Raw genomic sequence first — 13,741 nt, 5'->3', positions numbered from 1 at the left:
TCTTTCCCTGGGCAGACATGTACTACATTTGACTGCCCTCCCCAAGATACTCTGTTGAGACTCTCCTCAGACCCATCAGGCCTTTTGACACTCACTCCCCACTTTTTCCACCCACCACAAAACCTAACATTCACTTCTTCGTGTGACCAAACCTTACCCCACACCCACGACAGAACAGTTAGTCCCTACCTACAGGCTGTGCTGCTCTGGCACTCAGGTGTATAATGCTGCTTGGATAGATAGGGAGTTGATATGCAGAAAAAAACCAAGCAAGCCTGAGAACAAGAGGGTATAAGCGTCTCTAATGAAACACAACTCTGAACATCTAGTTCTTGAGTCTCAGCATCATCGTTGTTGTTGTCTAATCAACTGATCTTCTTGTTTGTACAGAACCGCATTGAAGTGAGTGGCGGAGAGCTGCGGTTTTCCAAGTTAGCCCTGGAGGACTCCGGCATGTATCAGTGTGTGGCCGAGAACAAACATGGCACAGTGTATGCAAGTGCTGAATTAACGGTGCAAGGTAGCTTCTCGTTTCCCTATGGGCTATCTGAACACAAACGTGTCTGGGATGTGCTCCTAATAGATCACGTCTCTGCTACACTTTTCACCACGAAGGCCTTTACAAGAGTAGGAAAATCACTTTACCCACCATTTAAATGCAGCTGCCTCTATGATGGGGGAACATCAGCTATCTTCTAAAGTACAGTTTTGTTTGAAATGGCATAAATAGCCCTGGGGAATTAATTCCTCTAAACCAGTGATTCTCAACCAGAGTGCCACAAATCTCGTGCAGGGGGGCCCGGAGATCCTTTCAAGATGCCGTGGGGTACCACGCACCGTTAGCACAGTTAGGTGTGCAAACATGATTCACAGGATAAACCCAGAGATTTCCAATAGGAATCTGTAGAGTTAAAAAAATTCTGACCTGCCATGGTCTTTCTGCGTTTCTTGCAGCAGAAGAATCGCCCTGTTATTTTTCTGTAGTCAAAAACCAAGTGAAAGCTAAGAGCTGGCATTTTCTGAGTGGGGGCCTTGAGTCTAACAAGAGGATCTCCGAGTCTAAAAAAGGCTGCAAACCACTGCTCTAACTACTAAAGCTACACAGCATAGACCGCAGTGGCACAACCTTCCCTCTTCATGCCGCAGCTTTCTCCTGACTTTAAGGGATGGTCCAAACAGTTCAGCGCCCGTTCATTTTGCTGTGGCTAAAAGAAATTGGAACTGGGCTGATGCCAAACTCATTTCCCATCAACCAAATAGGTATCTTCTGGTCAGCAGCAACTGGAGCTGGAGTTAAACCAGCAACCTGATGTGAAAGGTTCTCAACAGCAGCTGTCTAACAGCAAACAGCAACACCGTACAACAGTTTAGGGCACGAAACAAGCAGCTGATACCCAACTGAAACTCCAGATGGAAGTGTAGGGGCACTATGTGCTTACCCCAGTTGAAATTTAGCGGGGACACTAAAACAAACCTCCCTTATGTCTTCTAAATCAGCTCTCTTTTTTGAGTCTCTGCAGAGACTTTGCAAGTGCTGGGGTCACACCACCATTGCCGAGAGTGATACACTTGAGTCAGGTATCAGCACCAGTGGTCAGCGATGGAGGAGTCAGAGTAGCTGCCATCTGCCATTCGGCAACTCCTGTATCTCGTCTGTCATGCTCTTACTATGTAGTTTGGTGATAAACCAGCCTCCAGTTGCAATGTGGCTTGACTATGCTCCTACAGCAGCATCTGCAAGGGCTCCTTAATCCTCTTTTCTTCTCAGCATTTGCTCCAGATTTTCGGCTAAGCCCAGTGAAGCGCCTCATACCGGCAGCCCGAGGTGGGGAGGTCATCATCCCGTGCCAGCCAAAAGCCGCACCAAAGTCCATCGTGCTCTGGACCAAAGGGACAGAACTCCTGATCAACAGCAGCAGGTACCAGCACTACGCTGGCTTTTAGCTAGAAACAACAGCCAAGAACAGATCTTCTGCAGCACAACTAGACTCAAAACTAGACTCTGTGATCCAAGGGGTCCCTTCCTCTTGCGTTCCCGAGACTGCCCAGCTGGCTGCTGCTTCCAGTTTCTTCTTCCTTAAAAGTCTTATACATTTTTGCCAGTCTGGCCTTTAAGATCTACATCCCTTAAAAAAAAAAAAAAAAATCAGCAACATCTAGGAATTCAGTGTCAGATTGGCATGCACACAGATCGGCTGTTGTCCATGCCAAGGTAATCTCATTTCTTCCTGCGGCTCTTTTCCTTCTCTAGGGTGACCATTACACCAGATGGCACTTTGATCCTCCGTAACATCAGCAAGTCTGACGAAGGGAAGTACACCTGCTTTGCTGAGAATTTCATGGGCAAAGCCAACAGCACCGGGATTCTCTCAGTTCGAGGTAGGGATATTTGGGTTGTGCTGGAGCCGACATAGCAAAAAGGCTGATGAGAATGCCATAGTGTGAAGGACACATTTTCCCTCTCCTTCCACCCCACCACACCACACTGTAAGTTTCCAAAAAACAAGTGGCACCTGACATTTGACATTCAATGTAATCCTTCCCTTCCCTTCAGAAAACTGTTGATAGCTCCTAATTAGAGAGGAACAAAAATGTGGTGGTTTTGGCTTTCTATACCCGTGAGGATCAGATATGGCTCTACAGAATCAAACTTTAATCCAGCCTTTTCTGTGTGTAATGCCTGCTGCACGTTGGGTACGTTTGCAGCTAACATCGCTCTCACCCTCTTCTTTGCAGATGCTACCAAAATCACCCTGGCACCCTCTAGTGCTGACATCAATGCAGGTGAAAACATCACCCTGCAGTGCCATGCCTCCCATGACCCAACTATGGACCTAACTTTCACATGGTCCCTGGATGACATCCCCATTGATATTGAGAAGTCTGACGGGCACTACAGGCGAGCTAGCACAGTGAGTATGAAGGGTCCTGAGCTAACACTAGATCCAAAAACCTGGAACAAGGAGGGAACAGAACATTTTGAATCTTCTGACATCATCCATTTGGCTTTTCTTCGATGCGTGTTCAATTAGCCAGCTACCCTGACATTACTGGAGCAACCCTAGGTTCGGTCTCCATGTTGCACGCTGTATTGGCTTGGTCCGTTTTGATGTTTTTCTCTCTCTTCCCTGCTTAGAAAGAGGCTATCGGGGACCTCACCATCTTAAATACTCTGCTGAAACAGTCTGGGAAATACACGTGCACAGCCCAGACGGTTGTGGACAGTGCTTCAGAGTCAGCCGTGCTGATTGTAAGAGGTAACTTTTCAGCCTTCACTTCCAGGTCCCGCATGCTGTAGTAGATCCTGTATTGAGTCCCAAATATTTCCTGACCCTTCAAGGGGCAGCACCTCGATTGTGACACATGACTCGGAGACCTTACAGAACAATAAGCTCTTCAACCTCTCTCTGGAGCTGTTAATCGGACAGTCTTTTTTCTCCCCGTGTCAGGACCTCCAGGTGCTCCTGGGGGCGTGGTGGTGAGGGACATCACCGAAGCTACCATTCAACTGAGCTGGAGCCGAGGCTTTGATAACCACAGCCCTATCGCCAAATATATCATCCAGGCCCGCACCCTGCTGTCCAACAAATGGAAGCAAGTACGCACCAGTAAGTGTCTTCCAGGACTTTACCTGACTTATACTAGCTCAGGGTGGGGTTTCCTCTTTGTTTCTCTTGCTGCCACTTGCTCTGTTTGTTCTATTCTCATGTTACTGGGTTATAGATCCTGCGACTATCGAAGGCAATGAAGAGACAGCCCAGGTGGTGAACCTCATCCCCTGGATGGATTATGAATTCCGGGTCATAGCCAGCAACATCCTTGGAACTGGGGAACCCAGCGCACCCTCCAGCAAAATCCGCACCAAAGAAGCAGGTCGGTGCCCACTCAGAGTTATAAGAGGACATCTGGAGTCTCCTGTCCCCACCCACTAAAATGGGATGGGACGGCTTGCATGCAAGCCTCCAGGCACCCTCAGCAGTTAGCCATCTCCTTGAGAACTCCTCCATGGCCTCAGAATAGGCCTCCTTCTCCTTACCCATTCACCTTTGAAAGATAAATGAATAACGGGACTCATAGCTTGCTTTAGGAATACTTGATATCATTTGTGAAGGTCAGCCTCCCGCGTACATTGCAAAATATGTAAGTACCCAAAACAGTCCTAGTTTTGGGTACCAGTGATCAGAAATAGAAAGAGCTCTACTAGGTTATCTAGTCCAACTCGCTCCAAAGGCAGAGTGAAGTTCCCTGTGGAGACTATAACGTACACCAAGTCAATAGTACCCCCGGCCTTCACCAAAAGCTCAAAACGAACTCGGGGTATAAAACTGATATGCTCTGAAAAATGTTCATGTTCATATGTATAGCTAGAAAGCTAAAGCAAACGTATGAGTCTGAGCAGAGGGATACTACATGCGTTTGGGTGGAGACATAGATATTGTGTGTGTGCATGAGTGTGTATGCATGCACACACACACTATATACAGTCAGATCATTCCAGACAATATTTTACCCATCTTTTACCCCCCAGGGCTCAATTTTCATAGTCTCTGAGAAGCCATAGCTCCAACTGAATTCAACAACCAGCCGTCTGAGTTCAGGACCTCTGAGACTCAGGCCTAGAACATATTAAATATTTAAGGTTAGAAACAGATGGGACGGCATGGCTTTTAGAGCTGCTGAAAGCTGGTTGCTCCCAGGCTCTGTGTTTATTTGTAATCACGGTTTTGCTTTGAAACTAAACTAAACTGTGCTGTCCCTTTTATTTGGGAATACAACAGCACCTACCGTGGCACCATCCGGGCTCGGTGGAGGAGGAGGGGCACCCAATGAACTCATCATCAACTGGACAGTAAGTTGGCGGAAGCAACTGGTGGGATGTGTGTTTTCCTTGCAGTGCTATGAATTGCTGGGAGAGGACTGGATGGGGGGACAGATTTCTACTGGGTAATAGCAAGGCAAGTGTCCCCTTCCACTTTCAACCCTCACACAGGATGTCACAATGATTGTAGATGGTGAGATGAGGAGGGAAAGGGGAGATGCCAAGCAGGGCGAGATGAGGAGCAATGGTGGGAAAAGGGAAGAGAAGACAGGCATAGCTCTAATGGGAGTAGAGGCAAGGACTGAGAGTAAATGAGGAATGGAAACGGGGTGCACAAAGTAGACAGAAGTACAACTTGCATGTGAACTGGATCCCAATGGAAACTTCACTGGGGGGGTGGAGAGATGTGAGCCCCTTAACTCTGGAGACAAGCATAGTAGGATAGTGTCTGGAAAGGCCTCATGAGCAACATGACGGACATGCTCTGACACCAAGTCCACTCTGGCCTTGAGCGCTTAGTTCTCCTGCCTCAGTTTTCCCCGTCGTTAAAAAACAGATATAGTGATACACTCATCCTAGGGTGTTATAAGGATTCAATTACTGAATCTAAATCATGGAGTTCCGTGAAGATGAAAATCACTAAGCAGTTAACTATTAAGGAGTATGGACCATTTTCTACAAGATGCCAGGAGCTGGGACCTTACAAAAACACAAAATGTGGTGAAACTTATAATAACAGTGAAGGGGGGCAATGCTGCACTTGCAGTTATGCTGCACCATAGGGCCCCTGGGTTATACCCTTGTTCGGTCCAATGGGATTTGCACGCACACATCCAGAGAGGGAATTCTGGTTTCTTCATCTTTAAACCCCACTGCACGCACCAAGAGGTGTGAGGAGCACCCCGACCAATGCCTCCATGTGTTCTTGACCTACATTGCAGCCCATGCTGAGGGAGTACCAGAACGGAGACGGCTTTGGTTATATCCTCTCGTTCCGTAAGCAAGGCACCCAAGCGTGGATGACAGCCAGGGTGCCTCACGCAGAGTCTCTGCACTACGTTTACCGCAACGAGAGCATCGGACCCTACACCCCGTTTGACGTGAAGATTAAAGCGTACAATCGGAAAGGGGAGGGACCAGAGAGCCTGACCGCTGTCGTGTACTCAGCAGAAGAAGGTAACAACAGCCATTCGTATTCAGTAGTGCTTTGTCCAGGTTCAGCTGATACTGCTCATCTAATCTAATGGGCATCTAATTCCAGGCTAATCGGCATCACTGTTAGGAAATGATTCCTTTTATTAGAAGGACAGTCAATGGTGGTTTGAGCGTCAAACAAGAGAGCCTCGTACATCACCTTGTAATACAAACACAGTTATTACACGCTCCCCCCCACGGCATGCAGCTAGAGAAACCTCGTTCCTTCTCTCTGCGGGCTCGTGTAGCCCGCAACCAAGCCAGGCCACCTTACTGTTTCCATTAATCCCCATGTTCATCACTTCACCTAGTATTGCCTTTAGCAGATGGTGCATCCTATTGCTATCCCACCACCATACAGTTGGCCTGTGTCTTGAGCTCCTCCTTTGCAGACAGAGACTGCACTGTCCGTAGGTATGAAAGGGCAAGCTTATTCCTGGTTCTTTTTTCTTTTTGCCAGAGCCCAAAGTGGCTTCTTCCAGGGTCACTGCCAAAGCTGTTTCATCTTCGGAAATGGATGTGTCCTGGGAGCCGGTTGAGCAGGGAGACACGAATGGAGTCCTTCTTGGCTACGAGGTGAGAGAACTGAAGGCCCAGACTGGGAGAGCCTGACACTCGGACATAATACGCCATGAAGCAGACTGCTTGATGGGATAGGACTCATGATGGGTTAATTATATCAGCACTGCAGCCTCCACATCCAAGTGTGGGAGGGGAAGGGAGGGCCTCTCGGGGGATGTCAGCATCTTCTCTGCCTTAGTGAGAATGGTTAGTATCATCCCCATTACAGAAGCCATCCTAACAGGCTTCCCCATTTCTCCCCTTCCACAGACAGTGCCTTTGGGCACCCATCAGAGCAGCCTCACTGCTCGAGCACGTGCTATAATTACAGTGCATTGGAGGAGCCTCGATTAATCGAGTCTGCTGGAGCGTGGTAATTATCGCGCTCCAGCAGCCTGCACCGTCTCGTGCATCAGTGTCCCCACACTTTAAAATGGTAGCAAGGGCACTTTAACTAAAGCTCGATGAATGCCATTTGGAAGTGTGGGGATGCTGATACACGAGATGCTCCGGATGTTTTAATTAGAGTGACTCTGGGAGCCACTCTAATTAAAGTGCCTCCCCCCACCACCCATGCCTGGAGCACGTGTATAAATGCCTTTTGTGCCTGATCACCCCCAAAACGAGGCACACAGGTCCAAATGCAGAGGGGGTCCTGCCTATGACACCAGTAGGAGTTGGCTTGAGCTAAAACTGAATAAGTGCCTTAGAGCTTGGCCAATAGGCCTGGCATGAAAAAGGTACTCTGCCCACAACCTGCTGCTGAGAGTTTCTCTGTTCAATGTCTCAGTTGCAATGCAATTAAAAAATATATATATACAAGGAAACTGTGCGAGTGAAGGATGGGCCACAAATTGTCTTACGCGGGGAAGAAACAGTTTGGTATCTACCCTAGAGAGAGACCTTTCGCCTCACTGACACCCTGCCACAAGCCCCAGCGTCCACTCTCATCCGTCTTGCAGTACGCCCAAGTTCCTCTGGCCCAGAAAGCAGGACTCGGACAGCACCCAGGTCTCCTTCATTAGTCCATGAGCCAAAATCTCCATGACCTCTTGTTTAGATCCGGTACTGGAAAGATGGTGATAAAGAGGAAGCAGCAGACAGAGTGAGGACGGCGGGTCTAGTCACAGCTGCTCACGTAACAGGCCTGAACTCCAACACAAAGTACCACGTGACGGTCCGAGCTTACAACCGGGCCGGAACTGGACCAGCCAGTCCATCTACAAACATCACAACCACAAAGCCACGTGAGTGAGCTCCCGTCTGTGGGGCTGCAGGGGTCCTATTCCCCTTGGGTAATCACTCCCTCACCATGATCATCAATACTAAAACATACATCAGGCCTGATTCTGCAGCATGCTGGCCCAGCTTTGTGGCTATGTATAATCTGAATCCAGGGACTAGAGTGGATTCCTCCACTTTCGGAAATCTTCAGTCTCCCTTTTGGCCCACCCTGCAACTATCTAGGTCTAGAAAAAACAGGTATAGCCCTCTTGTACACGACTGACACCAGCTTCCCAAATAGCCCGCTGGGCCACTGCTATTCCACATAAATTAGGGCTGCTCTAAAGCTCTTCTTATGTATGCTGGAGACTGGATCACCCTTTAGATAGTCCCAGTGCTAGGAAAGGTGGCACAAAACCTTTATTTCTATGCTCCACTTGAGCTGTGGGATGCACTTCTTCAGCTCCACTCTGGACCATCACGGACCAGAGTAGAACTGGATTTCCATCCGTCTTTAGAGAAGGATGGAAACGTGATTTGTGTTTTGGTAAAGCCGATCAGTACTTGAACAGGACTGATCTGGGATTGAGAAGGTCCTGGAAGTCCCATTTACTGCCCCTGATGGACCAGTAGCATAAGAGAAGGGTTCATTCTCCAATTTTGATAGTTTAGAATTGGCTTGGACAAAATTGTGCTTATATGAACGGGACTCCATTGGTCCAAGGTTTCCAGCTTTTTAAAGCACTTGTTTTACAGGTCCTGAGATACTAAACCCCAAATGACTGGCTGAGATAGCTCTTCCTACTTATTCCAGCCACGATGGTGTTGCTCACCATCTAGGCTGCCCAGAACGTTTCAGAAGGTGCGCTGAGACCCCTTGGTCTTGGGTACCCTGCACCCCTCCATATCGCTTCCTCCATTCGTTCTGCTTCACTAAACTTCTTCATTATCTTGTATTTTCTAGCACCTAGCAGACCACCTGGCAACATTTCCTGGACCTTTTCTGGCTCTGGCGTCAGCATCAAATGGGACCCTGTAGTAGCACAGGGGGATGAGTCGGCTGTCACTGGGTACAAGGTACAGGCAGAATGTAGTAAGACCTTCTCTAATGCGATGTGCTGGAGAGAAAAAAGGACCCTAAATTCAAACTTATATTCCAACAGATGCTCTACAGGCAGGACTCGCACTCCATTCCCACCCTGTATCTGTCCAGCAAGAACCGACTCGATATACCAGTGCCTGAAGACTTCACTCATGCCCTGGTACAGATTAGAGCAACGGGGCCAGGAGGAGATGGAGTCCCAGCAGAGGTTCACATCCTCAGGAACAGCGGTGTGTCTGCTCAGTTCTTTTTTCCTTCCCTTCTTCAATCCCTACCCACATTCCTGGAGTAGACGCATGTAGTTATGTGCTGAATAACCATTTCTCCCAATGTGTTTCTCTGGCCCTTGGAAATGAGTGAATCTGTGGCAGTATACTAACGCACAGACTCTAATCCTGTGTCATTCCCATCACTGCTCACGTGCGTGCTATGCCTCAGTCAATGCCTTTGTCCCAACTCTTGCCCAAGTGGCAGAATGAGCACCACGCTCCTGATCCCACTCTTCCACTGAACAGCTGGGAGGGCAGTGCCAGTTCTAGCCTCGCATTTTGCGTTGTAGCGCTCTAACTTGCCTTGGCCTCACCCACGCACTTTACTTCTCTAGTGCTCAGCTACGCCTGCTGGACCACGCTAATTAATTCCTCTCCAGACTCTCTGCCTGTATTCTCCACCTGCTAGTAAACCATCATCATGTTCTCCTCTCAGTCTAATCTGAAGCCATCTTGAGCCAAAATTGTTGGGACTGCTGCTCAGTTTGCATTCACTGAGGATGAAACCAATGAATCACTGAAATCAATGGCAGAAGTCTACGGACATCAATGATTTCACCCGTAGCCCTGACTCAGGCATGTCTGTCTGGAGACAGCCTATAGCACATATCAGATTGGCTCCCCCATTTCTTGAACGTCCCTCAGCAATAAAACACAGCAGCAGCATATGCCAAATCCTTGACGTTCATTTGAAAATGAAACAAAACAGACAGTTCCAGTACAACAATGAAACTCTTCAACATCATTGTTGTTCTTTTAATCTCTTTCAGGCACAAGCATGATGGTGGAAAGTACTGCAGCCACTCCAACACCATACACTGTCATTATCATGACTAACTCTTTAGTAATGTTGACCCTGATTGGCTATTTGGAGCTCTGATGCTGGCCTGCGCAACTGAAGATTACTGGACACCGTTCCCCGTAAACTAGCGGGGAACTATTCTACAGTTGGCCATTACAACAAGTTTGTACTGCAGTGGCAATGAAACGTGGTTTGTCAAAATCAATTTAAGGGAACAACAAAAAAACAAAACCCATTTTTTTTTTTTTTTTTTTTTAGGAAATAGAACATTTCATACAAGACATGGGTCTTTAACCAATCAAAGATTTTTTTAGAGAAAAAAGAAACAAAGAGGAAGAACTCTGCGTGAATTCTTGGGTGGTGGCTGTCACGTATACTGTACCCAGTAGGTTTTCTGCCTTACGAAGCCATGTATGAAAATAATAAGACTCATAAACTTGACTTTTTAAAATATGTACAGTACCGTGCGGGGGGGGAAGGGGGGCAGTGGATTTCAATATGATCAGCATGTTCCATATAAACCACAGTTACAACCTGAGCTGACAGCTGTGATGTTCAAAGATAAGGGAGAATTATTGGCGGGTTTTTTTCTCCCCAAGGATAGCTGCTTAAGAAGATACGGCCGCCAGAGAGAAGGATTTATCTGCCGTGCTTGTTCCAAAGGAGGATGACGAGGTCAGTACTTCAGTCGTGCTGATGGATCGCAGGTGAAATGCTTTAATGGTTTCAACTTGCAGCCCCTTACTACTCCGCGCACTGATTGTGCCGTGAGCTGCGACGTTCAGTGTTACCCCATCCCAGAAGCTAGTTTTTGTTGCTGCTGCTTTGTTCCTATCTTTTTCTTTGCATAAGGGGAGGGGGGATGCTTTTCTGGAGTCCCAAAGATCCGGCCTATAAAAGAGATGTCGGCAGACCTCATCTTCAGCAAAGAGAGAAAGTGTGTCTTACAGTGAGGAAGAGGAGCGGTAGTGTGGCTGATCCCAGATACTTCAAGGACTAGTGACTCAAGGAAGCCAACGATGAAGTAATGGGGAAGATCTGGACCCAGAAGAGATTCTCTTCCCTGGCATCAATGGTTGCCATCTAGCCAAGCCGTTGGCCATACCCCCTGGTTGTGAGATCAAAGTCGAACCAATAACTCAGTCTGGCTTCTCACATGTGAGATGCATGCCTGCAACCAACTAAAGGAAGTATCTGGATGTCCTGGAGATGCGTGGCAGTATTGAGCTGCTTCAGAGACTGGGCTGGCTGGGAAAAGTTTGGTGCTCCATATAATCTAGAAATTCAACGGGGAAGTGACTGAATGACCAAAGTTTACCACAGGACAATTTCAAGCTCTCTTTGGTATTTCCCAGGCTCTCTTTCAAGGATATTTGCCCATCTGTTCTTTCTTCCTATTGGACATTACTGCTGAGCTAAGCAATCTTATTCACAATGGCATAGCCTGGGGTTACATTTGCAGGTCAGCGCACCGGAAAGGGAAGCGACTGAAATGCTGTTTCTGTGTTGGGTGCCAGAACCTTTGCCCTGTCCAACTTTATGGAAAATTAACCAGTAGGGTTCAGGAAACCTGTTATGATCCCACCTACACTTGCTCCTTGCAATTTGCTCCCCACTGAACCTATCGATTTTAGTGAGCATCTCTCTGATGACGTAATAGCATAAAAACCCATTGGGAGCAGTTCCTTCCTTCTTCCTGCTAAACACAAGCTTGCTAGATAAAGTTCTGATCAGACCGATGACTATTAGCATCCTGACTCCTCGACAAAGTTAACCACACGTGTTCCTCTCAATGTATAAGGATTATTTTATGTATATGACCACATGAGAAAAAGTGTTTGGATATTAAAATGGGAAGCGGGGGTTTTAAAAGTACAAACGGCAACTAGAAGCCAAACTCCTAAGGAAAGCTTTCAGTGTAGATCTGATGCGATGAAGTTGACTTCCACAAATAAAGGGGCCGGATCCTCAGCTTTCCTCCTTGAGGTTGCTAGTTGGAATTTTTAATCCTAGCTGGTTGATAAACTATGCAGATGGTGCCCAGACACTAAAGGCTAGATTTTGGTTGGTCTTTACAAGATGTCAGTGGCTTTAGAAAGTGTGCGTGTGTGTTGGCAGGGTAGGGGGGAATACACAGACCTCACTAAATTCCAGTCTGGGTACAGTCTGGTCAGAATTGCAGCCTAGCAGGAGTGCAAGGGATGCTACTGCTAAGCCTTCCCCAGGCCAGGATGAAACAAGGAGAGCTGGAAGGTAACAGGGCAGGCAGGCCAAGCGCAGTGGGTAAGCCGATTTTCCTAAACAGATCTGTAGATGTGGCCAGGGAAATCCCGGTGCTATTGCATCCCCAGTGCTCTCCAGGAGACGGTGTGGTTCTGCACAGCCCCTCTTGTATGGGCCGTGTCCGAAAAACACAATCTCACCCTAGGTGTCAGATGGGGGTCATGGATAGTTCACTCTGGGTAATCATTTCAAAAGCTGCTGCACCCTGGACCTTAGCACATGCTTAGGGGCTTAGGTGCATAAATCCCTGGCCATCTAAATTAGTTATACCCTACTGAATACACCAGCAAGATCCCATTATAATCTCATAGCATCTGTCCCATACAACATGCTTTATATAGCAAGGAAATACATTGGTAGAAACCTAACAAGAAGCAGCAACACACAAGGTCTGAAAGCTGGGAATCAAGGTTAAGAATGAACCTTAACATATTTGGCAAATAAAAGGAAAATAGAGAGAGGTGGAAGAGGGGAAAAATCCATGCCATGGAACAGGAAATTGCTAAACATTTCGAGAGAAGGTACAGGCAGCACTTTCCTGGTTTCCCCTATAAATAAATCCCCTGGGGAAAGTCAGTAAAAGACTCCTACTGTTAGGATGGGCAAAGGAACAGATACAGACCAAGCGGAAGGAATTTTATTTAGCTTCACCGGGATTTTTGTCCATAGCTTTTAGCTACCTCCCTGTAGTTACACAGCTTGTATAATTGCACCGTAATCTACTCGGCAACAAATTACCCTGCCAGATTGCTACAACGTTAATGGATGACAGCTGTTTAAATCTAAATTATTTCTATATTTTTGTATGTTTTATGTTAATATTTTTTAAAAAATAACATTTTATTGAAGCTTTCCTTTGCAAAATATATTGTGTTGTTAATAATTCAGATGCTGTGTTATCTTGCCATTTGAGGCTTGTCGGGGCTTCCTCCTTTGTCCCAGTAAAGCTGAGACAAGGGGGAAATTAGGAACTAAACCTGCTAAAAAAGCTTGGGGCTGAGTCATACGGATGCTTGGACAACTGAGCTGACTACTTAGAGACTGGAGGAGATGCTGCAGAACTGGTTATAGCCATGGCAACAACAACTGCAAAGCTTCTCTCTTATACAAGCTATGTAGTTTTAAAGCACTGCACAAATGCTAACTAAATAATCCTTGCAGCAAGCCCTGGTGCCGACAAGCCTTGACCCTATTTTACAGAAGAGGAGTCTAGGGCAGAGATGTTAAATTGCTTGCCCAGAGAATCGGCGTGGAGCTGAGATTGGAATTCAGAAGGTCTTGGCTCTCTCACGTCACGAGCCTGTAGGATATTAGGCGTCTTCAGCCCCTTTCCCGATTGGGGCATACGCTATCCCAGTTGTGCATAACAGGGCTGTTGCATCTCTGGGACAGACTCTTTTAACACAGGCAGGGGCTGTCCTGGTTTTGCAGCCAACAGAAATGGCTCTGTGCTGCTGGATGTTTCACACCGATTTCAGGCAGCGAAC

The 13,741-nt window shown here is 47.2% G+C and overlaps 1 protein-coding gene across 3 annotated transcripts in view; it reads left to right on the top strand.

Moving 5' to 3' along the window:
- CNTN2 (contactin 2) overlaps window positions 1-13,103 on the top strand; it is a 46,489-nt gene extending 33,386 nt beyond the window's left edge. Inside the window, exons 10-23 of one of the 3 annotated variants that reach the window (XM_025205544.1) lie at window positions 391-520; window positions 1,769-1,919; window positions 2,252-2,379; window positions 2,737-2,912; window positions 3,137-3,257; window positions 3,450-3,608; window positions 3,724-3,873; window positions 4,779-4,849; window positions 5,761-5,995; window positions 6,474-6,589; window positions 7,635-7,821; window positions 8,763-8,875; window positions 8,962-9,130; window positions 10,576-13,103. In XM_025205544.1, the coding sequence (XP_025061329.1) occupies window positions 391-520; window positions 1,769-1,919; window positions 2,252-2,379; window positions 2,737-2,912; window positions 3,137-3,257; window positions 3,450-3,608; window positions 3,724-3,873; window positions 4,779-4,849; window positions 5,761-5,995; window positions 6,474-6,589; window positions 7,635-7,821; window positions 8,763-8,875; window positions 8,962-9,130; window positions 10,576-10,583 (1,914 nt within the window). In that variant the 3' untranslated portion in view covers window positions 10,584-13,103. Of the gene's footprint in view, window positions 1-390; window positions 521-1,768; window positions 1,920-2,251; window positions 2,380-2,736; window positions 2,913-3,136; window positions 3,258-3,449; window positions 3,609-3,723; window positions 3,874-4,778; window positions 4,850-5,760; window positions 5,996-6,473; window positions 6,590-7,634; window positions 7,822-8,762; window positions 8,876-8,961; window positions 9,131-9,939 lie in introns of all 3 variants that reach the window. The other 2 variants (XM_025205545.1, XM_006024768.2) reach the window with 2 other exon arrangements.
- Window positions 13,104-13,741: the final 638 nt, after the last annotated feature.

Source organism: Alligator sinensis, unplaced genomic scaffold, assembly GCF_000455745.1.
Source record: "Alligator sinensis unplaced genomic scaffold, ASM45574v1 scaffold1322_1, whole genome shotgun sequence".
Lineage (NCBI taxonomy): Eukaryota > Metazoa > Chordata > Crocodylia > Alligatoridae > Alligator > Alligator sinensis.
This window is presented reverse-complemented; position numbering and strand designations above follow the sequence as displayed.